The sequence below is a fragment of the Ursus arctos genome, unplaced genomic scaffold (assembly GCF_023065955.2).
Source record: "Ursus arctos isolate Adak ecotype North America unplaced genomic scaffold, UrsArc2.0 scaffold_23, whole genome shotgun sequence".
NCBI classification, from domain to species: domain Eukaryota; kingdom Metazoa; phylum Chordata; class Mammalia; order Carnivora; family Ursidae; genus Ursus; species Ursus arctos.
In genome coordinates this window covers 38,286,763-38,306,473 of record NW_026622908.1, presented here as the reverse complement: position 1 = coordinate 38,306,473, position 19,711 = coordinate 38,286,763, and the positions used below count along the sequence as shown (strand labels likewise).

General features: G+C 53.0%; 1 protein-coding gene across 2 annotated transcripts in view; it reads right to left on the bottom strand.

Moving 5' to 3' along the window:
* Positions 1-19,711, bottom strand: part of CD6 (CD6 molecule) — a 38,205-nt gene that overhangs the window by 5,701 nt on the left and 12,793 nt on the right. For both annotated transcript variants that reach the window (XM_057317527.1, XM_057317528.1), the window contains exons 2-7: positions 6,012-6,080; positions 4,692-5,042; positions 3,645-3,956; positions 2,656-2,958; positions 1,453-1,518; positions 281-421 (exon numbers count right to left, since the gene is read on the bottom strand). In XM_057317527.1, the coding sequence (XP_057173510.1) occupies positions 281-421; positions 1,453-1,518; positions 2,656-2,958; positions 3,645-3,956; positions 4,692-5,042; positions 6,012-6,080 (1,242 nt within the window). The remainder of the gene's footprint in view (positions 1-280; positions 422-1,452; positions 1,519-2,655; positions 2,959-3,644; positions 3,957-4,691; positions 5,043-6,011; positions 6,081-19,711) is intronic.

The window sequence follows — 19,711 nt, the reverse complement described above, 5'->3', positions numbered from 1 at the left end:
TGAGGCACCTTCCTCCTCACCCCCTGCCCCAAACACACATGCATGTACACATAGGGTCTGGTCGGTCCTTCCTTGCATGGACCACTTCTGCTGGGCATGCTGGGAAAATCCTTCCCATCGGGAGGTGGCCCCCGGGGCCAGGGCTGGGTGGCCATTGCTGGATCACTGCCACTCCTGCTGGAGTCCCGCAAGGCCCACGTCCCCCTGAGAGGGTCACACCTCAGGCCTGCTTCTTTCCCTCTCTGGGCCTTTCCCGTGGCTCCCAGAACTCTGTACGTACCGTATTTTCCTTTAACTTTCAAGAGGATGACGGCTACGAAGATGAGTAAGCCAAGGACGAGAATCCCCAGAATGACGCAGAGGATGAGGAACACCAGTTCCCGTGATTTCCAGTCCTCCGTTTCCACGGTCACAGAAGATTCTGGAAGCAAGAACCCCAAATCAGGGAGAAAAAGGGATGGACATAGACTTCTCCTTGCCCTTCTTGCCTCTCCAGCCTCCCTGCAGCTCTCCCACTTCCCTTTTGGCCTATCCTCCTCCCCTCTTATTTTTTTTAAATTTACCCATTTGCTTTCAAGTGCCTTGTATTTAGTAGGTAGGTGCTCAAGAGATGCATATTGAATGGATAATTGACTGAAGGAAACTTTCCCCTGGACACCAGCCCACAGGGATCTCTCTCTCTCCGCTCAACAATTATTGAGTGCCCACTGTGTGCCCGCTAAGCCCTAAGGATACAAATATGACATCAGCATCACAGGCCTTGAGGGAGCTGCCTAGTGGAGGGATCGATACGTTGGCTCAATCCAATATGGTGTCATGCTTGCTGGGATGGAGGTGTGGGCAGGTATGAGGCCCTACAAGGGACACCAAGGCTGGCTTCCCAGAGAAGGTGTCTTGGGCCATCAGGAGAGCAAGATCTCCACTTTCCTCCGGTAGGAAGCAGGGGACGGCGTAGAGCCCGTGAAGCTGGACCAGCCCCTGTGGCTCTCCTGGGGCTGCCAAGGGGCTCCATGCCTGTCCTCAATAATCGCGAGAATAACTCGTGCTCAAACACTGCTTACTGTGGGCTCTGCCCTGTTCCAAGTGCTTTAGAAAAATTAATTCCCTGGAGACTCACAGCAGCGCCAGGAGAAACCTGCCATGAGTATCACCCCCATTTGACAGTCAAGGGATCTGAGGCTCAGAGAGGAGCTGACAGGAGAGTGGGCTCCTGTCCCTGACGTACCAGGATTCGGGGAGCCGGGGAGCTGACATGGCAGGGAGGGAAGGCGAGAGGAGCAAAAGCACCCACAGAACAGAGCGGTGGGACAGGGTGGGGGTGGAGGGAGAGGCCAGTCCATTGTCTGGAGGTGGGGGAAGGGGATCAGCCCTCCGGCCCCTCCCAGGGGCGCATGCGCGTTCACGCACTTACCACTTACGTCTCTGAGAAACCGTGAACCGAGTGACACTCACCTACAGTGACTGGCTGAACACTTGCAGGGACTTCAGGAGTGGACAGATTGAGCAGACTCCGGGAGCCTGTCGGAAAGCACCGTGCATGGCCTCAACACATATAACTGAGCACCTACTGTGTGCCAGTCCTCGTGTTAGACACTGACCGAGACAGACACGGGGGCTGGAGTGAGGGGCGTAGTCATGGGAAGCGGGGCGGGGGGCAGATGGTTAAGGACACCTGCTTTTTCCACCCCCCCACAATAAGGAAGATCTCATGGAGTCAATGCTGGGAACCTTCTCTGGTTAGAATAAGAGGCTAATAAAAAGAAAGTATCTCTTCTTTCGGTAAAAATCTGCTACGACCACAGATCCCTTTCTCTGTTAAGTCCTGGGTTCACTTAACATTGGCCTTGGGAGTGGGGAAGTTGACCCGATGATCATTATCCTAATCATTCGACAGGTAAGGGATGGAGCTGACAAAGTCCCTTGGTGGATAGTTCCTGATTTCCCAGCGACCCTGCGAAGTGGCTAGGGTCAGCATGCACATATCCGCGGACCTGCAGCCTCCCAGTGCGTGAGCGGCCGAGCTGGAGTTCATAGTCAGGTGCCTGAACTCCATAGGGACGTTAATACCACGTGTCCTTGGGTCTAATGCTCTGGCTTTTTCGCATTTTAGCCCCTCTGAAATTGCTACAATCGATGACATGTCGTGAGTTTATTCTGGCCGCATTTATGTCCTTTATGGCACGTAAACTAATAATAGTGTGACATATCGAATGCCACCTTAGATTCGGTGAAATATGGTAGAACCCAATTCATTGCGTGGACATGAGGCTTAGCTGAAAGAAGAGGTATCAAGTGCTCCCCAAGGTCTGCCCCATGATCGGGCACAGAGCCTGTCTCCCAATATTATTTTCCTATGACCACCTATGATCACAAGCCCTGGGGTGGCAGCTGGTTTCACCTCCTGAGCCAATTCCAGTCAACAGGGACCACTGCTTAGCATACAGTAAGGCCTTCATAACTATCTGGGGGCTGAGTCGAGGCTCCCTGGGCAAGAATGCCCTGATTCATCAGCCCTGTCTGCCTGGACATGGTGAGTAAGGGCGATGGTCCCTCTAATGCCAGCGGTTGTCATTCCTGACCTAGTCCGAGGTCTTAGGCTTCGGAGTCAGGCGGAATTCCTGGTGCAGATCTGGGGGAGGGGGCCGGGGAGGGTACCTGAGCAGAGGACTCTGGCTGCACTGGACTGGCTGCAAAGGTTGGAGTTGTTGAACCGCCAGGAGCAGTCGGCGAGTGTGGGCTCGTCTCCCGTGCACGAGTAGTACATTCTGCCCGGCAGGGAGTGGGGCAGCCCGCTGGGTGTTCCGACCATGGTCCCACAGCCCAAGGCCCGGCAGAGCACATGGGCCTCCGGTGCGTACCACTCGCTGTTACACACTGTGCTCCAGACCCCACGGAACTGCACCTCCACCTGCCCCTCGCAGGAGTCACGGCCCCCAGTCAGCCGCCAGGACTGGTGCTCTGCAGGGGAGAGGTGGGGCGGGGGCAGAATCAGGTCGGGATCCTTCGAGCTGAAACCCCCACCAGACCAGACTCAGGAATGCGAACACCCTACAGGCAATCAGTCTCCAGATCCTGTGTGCTTTCCCTCCTACATCGGCACCCCACCTCATCTCGGCCACCAGCTCTGGCTGGCACTGCATGCCTGCTACGCAGACTGTGGTCCGCGGACTTGCGGCATCAGCATGGCATGGAATCTTGTTAGAAATGCAGCATCTCAAGTTCTGCCCAGACCTACTGAATCAGAATCTATCTTCACCGAGACCCCCACCCCCCATTCCTGTGCACAGTAAGGAGAAGGCCTGGCTGGACCAGGACTTCATGGGCTCCTCCTCCGGACTGCTGACGGCCTCCTCAGGGGCCTCCCTGCCTCCGTCTCCCCTTGCTGCTCTGAACCAGGTGACCAACTCCCTACTGGGAAAAACTCTCCTTTCTGATGTGGTTTCCTCCAGGAGGTGGGCAGGCTTGTCCCTCCAACTCTGGGTGGCTGGCTCCCCCTAATCGCCCCCTGGCTTCCTTTCCTAGGGCTTTTATCGCTTGCCTGGGTCTTACCTTCCCTAGTGCACCTGACCTCGCACCGGCAGGGGCCACCCTTCCCTGCACCCTGGCCGCCGGTAAGGGCTGGGGCTCAGCTGCCGCCTGCTGACCTGAACACACGACGCCGGCGTCCTCCTTGTGGCCGCAGTAGCCGTCTCCTGGCAGCCCCGGGCAGTCCCACAGGTAGCTCTCGGCCCCGGAGCAGTTCACCTGGTCCCGGTAGATGGGTCCTCGGCCAGGGGCGAAGTGCAAGCCGGGCAGGGCCTGAACCGCCCAGCCGCAGTTCAGTTGCCGGCACACCACGTGGGAATCCTCCAGGTCCCACGTGTCGTCGCACACCGAGCCCCACTGGCCGTACTCTAACACTTCCACGCGGCCAGCGCACCGACTGCTACCACCCACCAACCGCACAGCGCGGTTCTCTGTGGAAGGAAGGAAGGGAAAGGGTTTGTGGGTGGTCGAGGAAGAGAGGGCTAGGAGGGTAGTGGCGGCTGTGGATCCAATGAGAGAAGCTGGTAATTCAGTGGGCAGGACTGGGGAACCCTGTTTGGACTGGGGCCTAGTGGGCAGAGGTAGGGGACTCAGGACTTGGGACATGGGGGCGGGGCTGGATACTTGTGGGTGGGCTATGGAGCCGGTGGGAGGGGCTAGTAACCTGGTGGGCGGGACAGAGGAAGCCTCAAGGCTGAAGGCTTTGGGGCAGGCTGGTGGGCGGGGCTAGAGACCTGGTGGGCGGGGCCTCAAGAGCAGGTTGGGGGCTGGAAAGTGACAATGCTAAGGGACACTGGGGAACCTGGCATATTTATGTACAGGGAGGTAGGGGCAGAGATAGAGGTCCTAAGTGAGAGAAGGCACAGGACCAGTAAGTAAGGGCCAGAGACCCAGTTAGGATTGGGGACCCAAGTGGTCAAACTGGAGATCTAGTAGGGAGAGAGGTTTGGGGTCCAAATCAGAGGCTTTGCTCAGAGCTGGAAATGAGGCAGTGCTGCTGTCCTCCAGTGTGGAAACCAGCTGTGTTTGCGATGGGGGCGGGGCGGGGGGTTGGGAAGTCCAGAGGGTAAGGCTTGGGTCCAGCGTCGAGGACTGGGGAGGGGAGTGAGCAGCAATGGCTGAAGGCCGGAGGGTAGGGCAGGCCAGGCACGGGTGGTGGGCCGTACCTGCACAGGTGACCTTGGCCGGCGTCTCGTTCCTGTCGCACGCGTGCTCCACCACTTTGCAGAGCTGCCACTCGGCACTTGTGCATCGGACGGCGGGCGCCAGGGTCAGTGTGGCATTCGTGGCCTCGCTGGTGTTCCCCGCGCCTGGCCCAGGCGGCGGCTCCAGGGACGGCAAGGCGGGCGGGGTGGCTTCCCAGGCCCCGCCACAGCCCAGCGCGCGGCACACGGCCTCAGAGGCCCAGCTGTCCCAGAAGGCCCCGCAGGCCGGCTCCCAGGACAGCCCGAGCCAGACCTCCACCGTCCCGCCGCAGTGGCTGCTCCCATTCACTAGGCGGACCCCGAGCTGCTGTCCTGGAATTGCCAGACGCCAGCTGAGGCCTCCACCCCGCAGGAGGACAGGTCTCAGGGGTGGGAGTGGGGACCGCCGGCTGCCAGGGACTCCACTGCCTTATCGTGGACAGTATCCCACTGGGCTCTGGGTCTCAGCCTTACAGTCTGCAAAATGGGGCTGGGCTGGTTCGTCCCTGAGCCCTCTCTGAGGCCTGACCTGGTTCTCCTTAGAGTCAGGAGAAGGGGGCTGAGGGCGACTAGAGAGGTTAGGATGCCTTCATTAAGTCTGGAGAGAACCAGGGGTCCAGTCTCCACAAACCTCCCTCTCTTGCCGCTGTCTCCAGGGCACCCTTGTGTGAAAGAAGGGCAGAATTCTGGGTTCAGGGGCTCTCCTTGGTACTGTGGGTGCCACGCTTCCCCCTCCCAGGCCCCTCTGCCTAGGTGCCACCGCAACCTGGAAGCCCTGGAGGATGGAGACAGGGTCGGCGATGGGGTTGAAGGCAGGCTGCTTGGGATGGTGGTTCTCCCTTCCCCAGACGCCCTCCTTGGGGAGCCACCCCCCCCCCCATTTTTGCCCAGGACTACAGCCCCAGGGTGGCACAGAGCTCTGCACAGAGGAGGTGTTTAATAACTATCTGCTGAGTTAATCAAGGACCCACTTGATGGAACCCTGCCACCCCCACCAAGCTCGTTCTCAACAAATCCCCTTACAATGCTCACTGAACATTCTGCCCATGCATATGTGACATTTGATCAGTGGCCTTTCGAAGATGCTAGTTCTGAGCTCTCAGAATGAAGGGAATGCTGGCACTTCGGGCATTGAGCCAGGAAGAAGGGTTGTCTGACGTGTTGTCTGAAGTTAGGGAATGTCAGGAGGGAGGAAGGGAAAAGAAAAAGGAAAACGTCCATTTCCCTTCCCCATCACCCGGGACACCACCGGCTTGGTCTGAGAAAGCTGGCTGTGGGCCCCCAGAAGGAGTCTTCCCTCACCTGGCTCCAAGGGCGGGCTCTCTGCATAGCTGGTGTTGGACTGGTCAGATGGAGCTGGAGACGGGTGACCTGGAACCAACCAACAGCAGCCGCGGTGGGTGAGTGAGCTCAGGAGGAGACGGCACAGAGGTGCCTTGAAGGTCGGGGGCCACTTTCGGGAGCCGGGGCCTCATGGGGATTTTGAAACTCCACGGTCCTGGGCCTTGGATGCCTCCGTTCAGGTTGGGGAAATTCTCCAGCTCTGCTCCTGCCACAGCGACTTCATCTTTGAATTGTACGAACGCGCTCAGAAATCAGAGGAGAGCAGGAAGGAACGACTGTGGGCTTTGGGGCCAGACCTGCTTCCTGGCCGAGTGACCAGGGATGAGTTACCAACCTCTCTCGGCCAGAGTCCCAGTTTGTGGGCCACAGCCCCTAGGGAAGCAGTGTTGGGCCAGAAGGAGTCACTGTCTGTAACGTACTTGACATACAGAAGAAGCTCAAACGTGGGAGTTACTGTTAGGAAAAACATTTTCTTGTGGAAAATCTGTTTGAGAAATTCATAGCAGACTTCAGGGCACCGGTGCACCCTGGGGTGAGACCATCCAACTGTAAACGCTTTCTGCAAAACTCACATTTGCCAGGGGCCGAACATATGCCGGCATATATTATTCGCATATTTTATTCCATTTCCCTTCAAGCACACTGGGAGGGAGATATTAACATTCACTTTTTACGAATTCAGAAAGCGAGGCCCGAAGATAGAAATCCGTCTCCTGTTCCCCTCGTCCCCTTCGTCCCTCCAGAGCCGCTGTCCACTGGGCCCTGGTGGGCCGATTAGTTTGGACTACATCAGCCTCTTCCTGGGCCCTTGAGCTTCTGTTTGGCTCAGCCAGTAGGGAGCCACAGCAGACAGAGGAGGGAGGGGGGAGAGTGGTGTGGAGTAGCTTATTCCCCTCACTCCTCCTCTGCGAGCTCCCCCACCTGGAGGGGATGGCTCCTCTCCTTGACTCTCTCCTTCTGGTCTCCTGACCGCTCCCTGCTCTTGCCTCCTTGGGCCCTGGGTACAAACAGCTCTGCCTCCATCTCTTGCTTACCTTACTCTTTGTAAATAAGCCCCTTCAAACGCTCCTATTCTGAGAGTGCCACCCATTTCCTGTTGGGTCCCTGACTGATCCACGGCCTGAGGCCACCCAGCTCAGCGAGAAGCAGAACCTGGACTCAGCTGTCTGCAAGGACTTGGCTCTATGCCGGGCGGGGGTATTGCAGCTTGCGGAAGCACAGAGGGAGGACTGTGGCAGAGACCCCCGTGCTCCCATAAGAGCTCGGCTGCACTCAGGTCTCCTACTTAGGCTGGGCCATTGCTGCCCAGGAAGAAAGACGAGCCAACATAGGTAAGAGGCAGTGAGCGTTCTCGTGTCTTTTTTCTCTGTTGTGCCAGTATCTGAGGCCCTGATGCCACCGCAAGATAGAAGGGGATGCTGACCCCATTAGAATTTTGTGTAAGAAGTAAACCTGCATTCCCGTTAAGATCCGGGTGACCCCTCAAAACAAAAACAAAAACAAAAAAAAACCCCACACAAACAAAAAACCCCAAAAAATAAAAAACAAAAACAAAAAAAACTCAAAAAAAACCCCAAACCAGAAGCAAACCTTTATTGGGTTAAGCCATGACAATTTCAGCCTGTGTTTGTTACCCGAGCCCAGCCCGGCCTGGCCTGACTGATAGGAGCCGCAGACTCCCACGGCGGCTACACAGTCTCACCCTCCCCTGAGCAGATTCTGGGGACTTGCACCCAGACGTGCACGCACGCGCCCCCACACCCGCGCCTGCAGACACAGCTCTCCTACAAGCATCCAACTGGGCCACTCCATCACTCAGACAGAAAGTAATCAGGCCTAGAATTGCCTGTCCTCACCAACTCCCTGGTTGGCTGCCCAGCCTGACCCCCCTGGAGCAGACTCGGAATTCAGAGCACAGACTCCATGGCTAATGTAATATTCAGAACAAGAATTCAGAGGCCCACGAATTAGGATGGCAAAATCCCGGTTCCCATAGCAACGGCCCCAGTGCCCCAGAGTAGTTTTCAATATGTGGGCTGGGGCCCGGGGGAGACTGGGGTGCTGGCCGCGTGTGTTTGTGTATGTGTGTGGGATTGTGGTGGGCGTGTGAGTGTGTGGCTGTGACCATTTGTGTGTGTGTCTTCGTGTGTCTGTGTGCGTGTGACCGGGCGTGTGTATGTGGAAGCCTCTCTGGGTCTGGGAAACCACTTTCTCATGTGTGAGAACACGCACGCTTTCTGCTAGACCAGAAAACCCCGGAGAGCAGGGCCCAAGGCTGAACCAGTCCTGCGTCCCCCAGGGTGTGCACCTCAGTGGTTGTTGACTGACTGACTGACGGAAGAGTGCACAGGAACTGCGGGGTGCAAGGCCAGAGATCGCCAAGGCAGTTTGTTTCCTGTGTCACAGGCATTTCCCTGTCCTCTACCCCAAGAAGGGATCCTGGCGTTTGCGTGCTCTGAGCCCTGTGCCTATAAGAACAAAAGCAGAATTTACCTCCCCCTCCTTCCATCCAGGCTTCTGTTCACGGAGGGCCCAATGTAGGAGGGGTGCTCCCCTGGCACACTTTTGCCTGCTCGCCTGCTTCACAATTTTCTTTAAATTGATTTACTTTTTGCTGCAGTAAATTTATTTGAAAAAGAACCTTTAACTTTTCCTGGGAATTTGCTTTACAGCATTAAGATACTCAAATATAAAAGCATTCATTGCAGGGGCGCCTGGGGGGTCGGTTAAGTGTCTGATGCTTGATTTTGGCTCAGGTCATGATCTCAGGGTCGTGAGATCGAGCCCCGTGTCGGGGGCTCCATGCTCAGCCCAGAGTCTACTTGAGATTCTCTCTCCTTCTCCCTTCGCCCCTCCCCATCCTAAATAAATACAATCCTTTTTTTTAAAAGTGTTCATTGCAGTTTCTTGGATAATTAATCATTGGAAACAGAGTGAACGCTCGTTCATTGGGGAAACGGAATGAATTATGGTCCATTTACGGCGTGTCCTCTCAGGCAGCCTTTATAAAGAGTGAACTGGACTCACACCAGTTGGAGGGATTTCCATGCTGTGTTGAGGAATGAAGCAAGATACAGAGAAGAAAATGTAATATGTTACAACTCTTATAAAGCAATGGCCAAAAAACGGAACCAACTAAGCCACCAGGCGTCCCTAAATGTTTTTCTTCCCACGCGGCTCCGTGTTATTAGGTACCAAGTTCATCTACTAAGCTCAGTTATGCTGTGTGCCCCAGAAAATCATCTTGAGTTGTGCTCCCCATTCTGCAAAGGATAAGGGATGGAGGGGAGGGTGTCCAAGTGGGAGAAGAAAAAGCTCCCCCCCACCCAGCCCAGGGAGACGGCCGCTTTTCAGGGCAGCCCCAAGCAGAACAGGACAGGACCTCAGGTGGGGTAGCCTGGGGAAGATGCCAAGGGGACATGAAATGAAGGGGACTGAGGACAGGAAAAATGAAGAGTCACCTTGCCTGGAGCCTGAGAAAATGGGACATTCGTTCTCTTTTGTCACTCAGGACTGTGGGATTCCTGGAGGCTTTGAGAGCTGGGGGACATGGAAAGGGAGGAGGCCTTGACATTGAAGGAGAGGCCAGGCCCCCTCTGGCCGCCCGGTGTCAGAGCAAGCTGGGGGGGGGAGCTCTCAGGTCCCGTCAAGGGCTCAGCAGAACACTGCCCTGGGCACCCAGCACGGCCATCAGGGGTGAGAGTAGCACCTGCCGCGCCCTGGCTCGGACAGACATGCTCAGGAAAGCATAGTAAATGCTTGCCGAGTGGCTGATGGGGGAGAGATGCTGCCGGGTTGCGGTTGGGGGGCAAGGCAGGGAGGACAGGACAGGCTTAGAGCCATGGGGAGGGAGGACCCCGCAGAGGGAACCAGCGTGTGGAGCATGGCAGGCATCCCTGGCCACAGAGCGCATTGATTTCTTTTTAACACCCTTGTGAAGTGTCGTGAGCCCATATGGCAACAGCCAAAGAACAGCAGCAACAAACCAAGCCCGTCCGACCCAGTATTTTCACTTCTGGGAGCCTACCCTGGATTACTATTCAGAGATTCGAGTCCACGTGTCAGAGCTGGAAAGTTCTAGATTCCTTTCTCCAGCTGGGCCCCTTTCAAACTGTGTGACTCAGGCAGATCCTTTAACTTCTGCCTCGGGCACTCGCTCTGCACCGGGAACAATAGGACGCCCCCTTGCAGCTCATTATGAACACGAAATGAGAAGACCCCCGGGACCCTTCTTGCACCAGGTCTTAGAGATGCTGCGTGGTTGACAGTCTTTCCCTGTGTCATTTCTAGTAGGAAAAACATTAAATATTCCCCAAGCTGGAGACAAGGGAATTGTCTGAAAGCAACTGGGGGATTGGTTAGGAAGATCCACGTTAAAAATATTTTCAAAAATATTCACAAAGAGGGACGTCTGAGTGGCTCAGTCCGTTAAGCAATCTGCCGTCAGCTCAGGTCAATCCCACGACCCTGGGGTCAAGTACAGCGTTGGGCTCCTTGCTCAGCGGGGAGCCTGCTTCTCCCTCTGCCTGCAGCTCCCCCTGATTGTGTTCTCTCTCCTGACAAATAAATAAATAAAAATTTTAAAAAATATATTCAAAAAGAGTTTTTAATGATGTGGGGAAAGCTATAAATTTGGTTGTGTTCTCTCATCCAGCCTCCCCCCACCGCCCCAGTCTGCTTTCAAGCTTCTGAAGGTCTTCTAGGACCCAGAGGGAGCCCAAGTTCGGTCCCGCATTCTGTCCTCTCCCTGAATCCTGGGACCCCTTTCCCCTGTGGCCCCGCCACATACAATTACAGTGCTTATGGGGATGAGCTGTTGACTGCCATCAGTCCCGCTGGATTCTCAGGGTCAAGGGAACAGGGACTGTTTCTATTTGGTTCACTCCCATATCCCTGGCACCTGGCACAGTACCTTGCCCAGAAGAGCTGCTAAAAGGATACAAATAAGTGAAATTCAATCTCCACTACAGAAAAAAAAATAGGAAAAATACAAACACTAGCAAGAAATATACCCATACAGCGAGCTTTGTTGTTTTCTCTTTCCTTTTGTTGCTCTAAATTTTAAAAAATCTTCTACGACAAAATAAAAAAGGTCTCCAAAGAAACAAACAGGCCTTTTTTTCCTGGGGGAACATGTGGCTAGCTCACAGTATTAATACAGTGAGTTTTAAGCCAACTGTCCTCTCCTTCTGCCCCCTGAGCCTGCGGAGAGGGCCTGGCTGATGGTGTGGCCGTGTCAGCCAGAGCCACGGGTGAAATGAAGAGCCCGTGTGCTCAGTGGGTCTAGGAGTTTCCTCTCCTGTAAATGTCAACGTCATCACTGATGTGATGAGCACAGTGGAGGGGTCACTGGGCTGAGCTTTAAGGAAACGGGTCCCTGCTGATTTCTATCATTAGCTTTCTGTGGGATCCTGGTTGGGTCTTTTATACTCCCCGGACCTGTTTTCTCACTTGCAAGACAATTGGTTGATAGCTTTCTGGTCTCTTCTAGTCCTTCCATCCTTCTATTATAATTAGATAAAATATAAAATGAAAGACAATATTGAGCACTCACTGTATGCCCCAGATGATAACATTGTGCTTTATCCTCGCGTAGTAGCTATTTGAATCCTCATAACTACTCAATGAGGTGGGTACTATTAGCATCCTTGGGTCATCACAGAGAAAACTGCAACACAGAGAGGTTAAGTAAGTCACCCAAGGTCACCTAGCTGGTCAGTATTAGAGGCAAAACTAGAACCTGGGCAGTCTGGCTCTAGAAGCCATTCTTTTAAACCAGTACATTGTACAACTTTCAACACCCTATCAAGATAGATCGGAAATCTGTCCTATCGTCTCAGTCTATCGTTTCAGGGCTGGGTTCATCATATGCAAAGAGTTCTTATGTACAAATACAGCAGAGGAGTAGAAATCTGGACATGTTAGAGATAATTTTGTCCGAAATGGAGAATTGTGTAGTGCTATGCTGTCCAATATGGTTAAAATTTTCATTTTATTCAGTTTAATTCATTTAAATCTAATTTTAAAAACTGATATTCGATCCAGTCATTGGAAAACTCCAAAGAAATGTTCGAGCAACATAGACCTGCAAATCTACCTTTTCCATAGTAAATTTTATGAAATCGAGATACAGATTAAATCCTGCTGATGAAACCTTACTGTCTGGATTGAGGTGGGCTTTAAGCGCCAAGCACAAACCGTGTGTCAAAGACTTGGTAAGAAAAAAGAACAACACGGGGGTGCCTGGGTGGCTCAGTTGTTAAGCCTCTGTGCCTTTGGCTCAGGTCATGATCCCAGGGTCTTGGGACCGAGCCCCTCATCGAGCTCCCTGCTCGGTGGGAAGCCTGCTTCTTCCTCCCCCACTCACCCTGCTTGTGTTCCCTCTCTCGCTGTCTCTCTCTCTCTGTCAAATAAATAAATAAAATCTTTAAAAAAGAAAAAAGAACAGCACAAAGACTATAAAACAACTCATTGATAACTTTCTATATTGTCAGCATGTTGAAATGATATTTTGGACAACTGGGTTAAATAAAATATATCATTATGTTAACTTCATCTGTTCGTTTTTACTTTTAGAAATGTGGCTCCTGGAAAATTTAAAAGGACAAACGCAGCTCTCATCATATTTGCATCAGACAGCATGGTGCGGGTGAGGACGTGGGCCTTGCACCCATGGGCTTGGGCAGGAGTCCCAGCCCGGCCCTCATTAACTACCCAGGAGTCATTTAGACATGTAAGCCTTACTCTCCCTGCCATACACTGGAGTTCACAATGCTTCTCTCAGAAGGCTTTTAGTGAGTGAGTGTTTTGTAAGCTGTTGAGACCACGCAGACGTAATTATTATTACTGCCCAAGCCTATGATTTCATTGAATTGATACAAAATCTGTGGCCCCAGGGTGGGGAGGTGTACCCCAAAGCCCACGGTGAGTCAGACTCTCAGGACAGTGGTCTTTTTCTAATCCTTGAGATGGCCTAATTTAGTTTAATTCTCACAGCCAGCCCACAAATGGGGAAACTGAGGCACAAAGCCATTTAGTAATTTGCCCAAGGTGACACAGTGAGAAAAACTCAGAGCTGGGATTTGAGCCCGGGCTATCTGGCTCCAGAGACTACACTCTTAACCGCTCTACTCCACAAGTTGGAATCCAGCGTCCTGGCTTTTGCTTCAGTGACCATGCCGGGGGTGGGGGGCGGGAGCTCTGACAAGCCGGGGGGAGTCTTCCAAACTCCTTCCAACTCTATACTGCTCAGCAAGCCCTGAACATAGAAATGATAGCCCAGCCCCCAGTAGCGATAGGGCTCAGCACTCAAGCCCCAGGGACTAATTTCCGAAAGGGGTCCTGACTCCAAGGATGAGCCTCAATGAGGAGAACTTTCTCCCCCGGGCAGGGGCCCCTGGGAGTTTGTCCCACTGCCCTCGGCACTTGGAGAAGATGAGCCTGCCAGCTTAGCCTCGAGCTGCCCCCGCCCCTTCCGCACCCGTTCTCCAACACAGGCTGGCTCTGGCACCTTCGGAAGCCCGTTTCAACTCTGAGGATAAAGGGACAATTAGAAGAGAACCAACCATCAACAGAACCAGAGGGTTTCAGGGAAGGAGCCCTGACGGGGAGGGGGCCGGGACTGTGTGAATGTCTTTGTTTCAAGAACATTCCTTGATGGGGTGCCTGGGTGGCTCAGTTGTTAAGCGTCTGCCTTCGGCTCAGGGCATGATCCCAGAGTCCCGGGATCGAGCCCCGCATCGGGCTCCCTGCTCCGCTGGGAGCCTGCTTCTTCCTCTCCTGCTCCCCCTGCTTGTGTTCCCTCTCTCACTGGCTGTCTCTCTCTCTGTCAAATAAATAAATAAAATCTTAAAAAAAAAAAAAAAAAAGAACTTTCCTTGAGGTTGTTTGTGGGGAGCGATCCATAGTACTGGAAAGAAAAAGGAACAACCTGTAATTCCATTAAAATTGGAAAGAAGCATGGCGCTGGCTCGCATGAGTAACTCTGAACTTGACTCAGAGCAGCTCGGGGTGTTCTGTCTTTGAAGGAACTTGGAGGGGTTGTGACACCCAGTTGGGCTGAGTTTACTCTGTCACAGAGACTGAGGCTGGCCGGGAGGCTTGGTTGGACAGCGTGGCCCTCACTCACAGAGGTGACCGGTGTCGGGCGGCTGTGGGGAATAGACCGGGCTGCACCTGCTGGGAATCTCCGAGCCCGGGAAGGTTGGGGTGGCCTCTCTCCCCTTGGAATCTAAAGGCAAGTCAGTGACTTGGTGTTTTACCCCTAGTTTACTTGGACAGTTTTTGTTTTCTCCTCTCTATCTAGGAAAAGCTTGGGGACATAAAGGAAACTCAATGGGCACGCTCTGAACTGGATATTTGTGCCCCCCCCAATCCATATATCGAAACCCTACTCTCCAGTGTGATGGGACTGGGGGTGGGGGCTTTGGGAGGGAAGCAGGGCTAGATGTCACAAAAATCCTGCCTTTTTACCTTTCTTGGGTCACCCTGTCACATGACAGAGGCTGTTTGCCGCACGGCATCCTCCCTGCACGCTTGGGTGGAATTCCCACCCCCTCCACCACCAAATCCCAGGGGAGGTCAAGAACAACAACAACAACAACTCATAACCTTCACTGAAAGAGAAGCTCCACCATAGGAATAATGCAACATAACCGCTCTGGGGTCTGTGAGATTCTGGAACTCCCCCATTCTCTCTCTTGCTCAAGAAAGTGAGGGGGTGTGAGTGACATTATGCTGGGAGCCAAGAAATGAGTGTCTGGCTGGCCTGCGTTCAATTCCATTAACACCCGCTGACCGCTCAGCATGGGCGTGACAGGAGCAGGTGCCGAGGAGATGAGCGAGGCTGGGAAGAGCCTGGGAGGGGGAGGGTCCCACGCACCAATGCGTCTCTCCGGAAACCCTTTTTTTCATAATTCAGAATGCATATTTTGGGGACAGGCAGAATAGTGACCCAAACCCTCTCTGCTGATCACTGGCTGTGTGACCTTGGGAGGGTCTTCAGTTTGAAGCTGGCACCGTACATGATGCTGGGACCGCAGCGCGTTGCTTTGAGGGCTGCGTGAAGAGCGTATGTGAGATGAATAGCGCGCACGTGGTGTATGGCCGCTGTCATTATTATCCCTCATCCTGAGGCTTTGGCCTACTTTCTCTTGTCCGGTCCTGAGTGGACAGGGGAGGGCATCTGGCCATTGATTACATATTCCGTCCCAGGCATAAAGATGACTCTGAGGGCCCTTCAGCCTTCTCCTCTGCAAAGGGACTACTCCAGTTCCCCAAAGACTGCCTTCTTCCCTCCTTCCTCCCCATCTTTCTTATGAAGCCTAGGAGAGCTGCCCCACACTCACATCTTGCTGCCCCCTTCCCTGGCTCTACAAGCATCTACAGCGTTCCTGGAGAGGAGAAGTGGCCTGCGGTTGCCATGGTAACAAGAGTGCCTCCAAAAAGCAAAGCCTTCTGTGGTTCTGACCCCAAGGCTTGCTCAGGCTCCTGTGCCAAACTATACCTTCTTTGCACGTCCCAGGTGATAAGACAAGACACCCCTGAGCATAGAGACTCATGAGCACCTCAATTTAAATCCCAAGAGATAACAGGAAGAACGGGGTTCCCAGAGAGCCCAGCGGGCCGGAGACACTGGCCTTTCACGGGTGGGTCTGCTTCATCCCCCGTAGATTTCAGACCACTGAGTGCAGGAGGGGGATGTCAGGTCCCTCCTCTAGAACTCTGACTCAGTGGGTCTTGCGTGGGATGCTTGAATCAAACTTGCCTGGGTTCGAAACCCAGCTCACTCCACGCTATGGGATGTTGCACAAATCTCACTATATGCCGGGCTTGCTTCCCCCACTTCACAGGTGTAAAACCCTCCCAGGACTGAAGTCCCATCACAAGAAAGACCCAGCAGCTGGCCCACAGTGAGGACCCAAGATCTTGCCGAGTCAATGAGTACAAAAGCGTGTATGTGACGGATGCGTGGGCGCACATACACGTAGTAGGTGGATAAAGCAGATTATTAGATAAAATCTTTAAAAAAAATAAAAGGGACACCTGGCTGGCTCAGTCGGTTAAGCGTCTGTCTTCAGCTCAGGTCATGATCCCAGGGTCCTGGGATCGAGTCCCGCATCGGCTGCTTGCTCAGTGGGGAGGCTGCTTCTCTCTCTCCCTCTGCCTGCTGCTCCCCCTGCTTGTGCTCCCTCTCTCTCTGACAAATAAATAAATAAAATCGTTCATAAATGTAAACATTTCTTGTTTTTTTTTTTTTTAATGTAAACGTTTCTTAAATGAGGGTTGTGGGGAGGCCTAGGGATTCTTAAAACACTCTCAATGCATCTCTATATGTGTGTAACATTTCTCTCTAACAAAGTATCTGGAAGATTCTATAATAGGGTAGTAACAACAGTTACCAGTAACATGACTGGTGTGTTTTTTCTCTTTATTTTCTATATTATTTTCTAAATTCTGTAGCTTTTGTTTTATATATAACTTCAGTGATGAAAATAAAAACAACAGTTTGTTTTTTAATGACAAGATAGGGTGAAAAACTCTTTATAAATTGCTCGAGTCTTATCAATGCCACTTGCGAATGATTCCTGAGTGCTTACATGGTTTTTAATAGTGGTCAATTCTGTCTTCTCCTTCATAATGCTCAGACAAAGGTATTCTTACTGTCCCCATTTTACAGACAGGAAAATTTAGGGTCTAAGAGGTTAAGGAAATTTCCAGAACGACAGGGCCCATAAGAGGCAAAGCAGGATTTGAACCCAGAGGGTTTCTGGGCTGCCTTAATTGTCAGGACATATAGTAAATACTCAACAAATCTTAGTTACCATTATTTTTAAAAGAAGTCTCTATAGCTCACCTCACCTCTACCAACATTACCGGGATGGTGCCATGGCTAGACCCTCCCTGGGCTCTGCTGCAGGAAGGTGGAGGTAAGGGAGCCCCCAGGTGGCCTGCAGCCCAGAGCCTGAAGCCCAGAGCTCAACTCCTATCTCTCTGGAGGCATGAAGGGCGTCCTCAAGGAACACAGAGGAGAGAGAGTCCGGGAAGTGACTGCAGGGGAGGGGACCTTGGGGCCAGGCCTTGATGGTCAAGGAGTGTTCCACAGAGGCAGGAGGAGCTGACCCCAACTACCAAGGATTTCCTCTGTGCCAAGTGTTTTATCGACATTGTGTACAGAACCCTGACAGCCCTGTGAGAGGGTATTACCGTGAAACCCATTTTCCTGACAAAGAGGCTCTGAGAAATGAAGTTACCAGCCCAAGGTCGCAAAGCTGGGGCTTGACAGACCCAGAATTCAAATCCAAGTTTGTTCCCCATACTCACACTTTCCCCCACTGCAGGCAGCCTCAGGGAGAGGAGGCAGAAGGGCATTCTGGGTAGGGACTGCAGCACGAGCAGAGGCCTGGAGGCAGGACAGGAACTCGTGTGCTAAGCTGGAGCGAAATTCAAGAATAAAATCCCCCCAGAGCTTGGCACCCCCTGTGCAGGGGGCAGGGCTGGGTTTCTGGGTTTCAGTGGAAGCTGAAACCCTGCTGGGTCACACAGGGTTTTCCAGGGGGCCTGTCCCCACCCACTGGCTCTCAGGAGGGACTCTGGTTCGAGTCTCCAAGACCTGCTGTAGCAGCAGTTTCTGGGTGAACGAAGCTCGAGTGTGGGCACGGAATGAAAATCCCCCCAACTCCTAGGGGTGGGGCTAACACCTTTCAGAGGTGGCCTAAAGCCCCCCTTAAGACAAGGGCCCCCTGACGTCAGGCACTCAGAGCTGCTGGAAGTCATCAGCTTCCCTATGAGGAAGGAACCAGGGCCCTTCCCAAGCAGTTGACCTCAGGCTGGGACCAGAACATCTTGGGGGGTGGGGGGTAGAGTATGATTTCAGGTCCAAGTCCAAGCCCACATTCTTAGCTGCCAGGCCTCAGGTTGCCCCATGCTCCCCTTCACAAGCCACACACAGGGTGCTTTTGAGGTGGCTCGAAAGTCCTTCCACATTTCTGCCTATCTTAACCTTAGCCAAGAAGGTGCATTCATTCATTCCTTCATTCATTCTTCACTCTTGGCCAGGCTCCGTACCAGGCCCCACGCCATGGAGGAGGACACAGATATACTAATGGCTGATTATAGTCGGGTCTCATGGCTATCCCTGGGCAGAGCAAAGGGCTCTGGGAAAAGTAGAGGTGAGAGGGAATAACTTTGAGTCCAAAGAGCAAGGGACAATTGGAAGGGGTCTTAGAGGATGAGTAGGAATTCTCAGGGATGAGAAAGTGATGGAGAGAAAGAGCTAGCCAAGCCTTAGACAACCTGGGAGACCTAACCTGCATCTTTCCAGAGGTGAGCGGACCAGGAGGAGAGATCGCCAAGGGCAGCAGTGACCCACCACTCTCTGTATACCCCTCGTTCTCCCTGCCAGGGGCCTAGCATCACAGGGCTTCCCCATCATTCTCTGCAAAGGTGCTCGAGCCCTGATTTAAATACTGGAAGACTTGTTGCTTTCTCAGCCCCTACCCCAGTGATGGCTAAGATCTCTGGTCACTGCCTCTCCCCATGGTGTCCAGCCTTTAGGCTTCAATCTGGGGTGAGTAGAGGCCTGGCTCAATGTTTGATCAGTACCAAAGTATGATGGGCACTTGGGAAGTTTTGCAGAGGTTGGAGGTGAGTTCCCAGGCTCTGGCCACCAGCACCCACTGCTTGGGGCTGAGGGTCTGGCTTGGCCAACTGACCTCCCACCTACTCACTCCCAGCTGCAATCTGCCCTCCCAGTCCATTCCTCTGGCTTGTGACTCTGTTTCCAAACTCCAGAGTCCTGGGGAACAGAGAAGCCAAGAAGTCACCCCCATAGTGTTGGGGGCAGCACGGCAACGCTGGAAGTGTGTGAGCTTTGGAGTCGGACTGATGTGGGTCCCGTCTCTTCCTCTTCATACCAGGATCTGGATTTCTTAACCTCTCCGAGCTTCCATGATCCTTCTCTATGTAAATGGTGATGGTAATATCACCTTCATGGAGCAATGAAGGGATTAGCAGAGAAAGGGGCCACAAGTTTGCATGCATAATCCCTTACTGCAATTCGAAAGCCCCAGAGACCCCCAAACGAAAAGTGTTTTCAGAACTCTGTTGGTGGCAACACCTGACCTGAACTAATGCAAGGTGTTCATAGTCTTTGTTTATTCCACATGGTGTGGAAAATCATACATTTTGCTGCAGAAACATTAACGTATTTGATTCCAACAGCTGACCAGGCCCCGGCTGTGACGTTACAAAGTATACAAAAGGGCACCATGTCCCCTTTCTGAAATCCAAACATTGTCGATTCTGAATTGTCCCTGGCCCCATGGGTTCCAGAAAGAGACGGAGGACCCGATGTGGCTTTCTGTTTCTCCCCTGACAGAGTAACTGTGCGGACCAGTCCTCCAAATTGAAGGCCAGAAAAGTTGCCCTAACTTCCCCAGCCTCTTCCCCTCTCCTCACCTTTCTTAACGGAAACCCTCCTCCAAAAAGAAGCTTCTGTATAAATCAATAAGGAAAAGGCAAACAATAGAAAAATGGGCAAAGAGCAAGAATGGGCATTTCAGGGAAGAGGAAACACACGAGACCCATAAACTTATAGAAAGTATCCAACCTCACAGTCATCGGCAAATGCAAAGCAAGGCCCCAGGGAGATACTATCT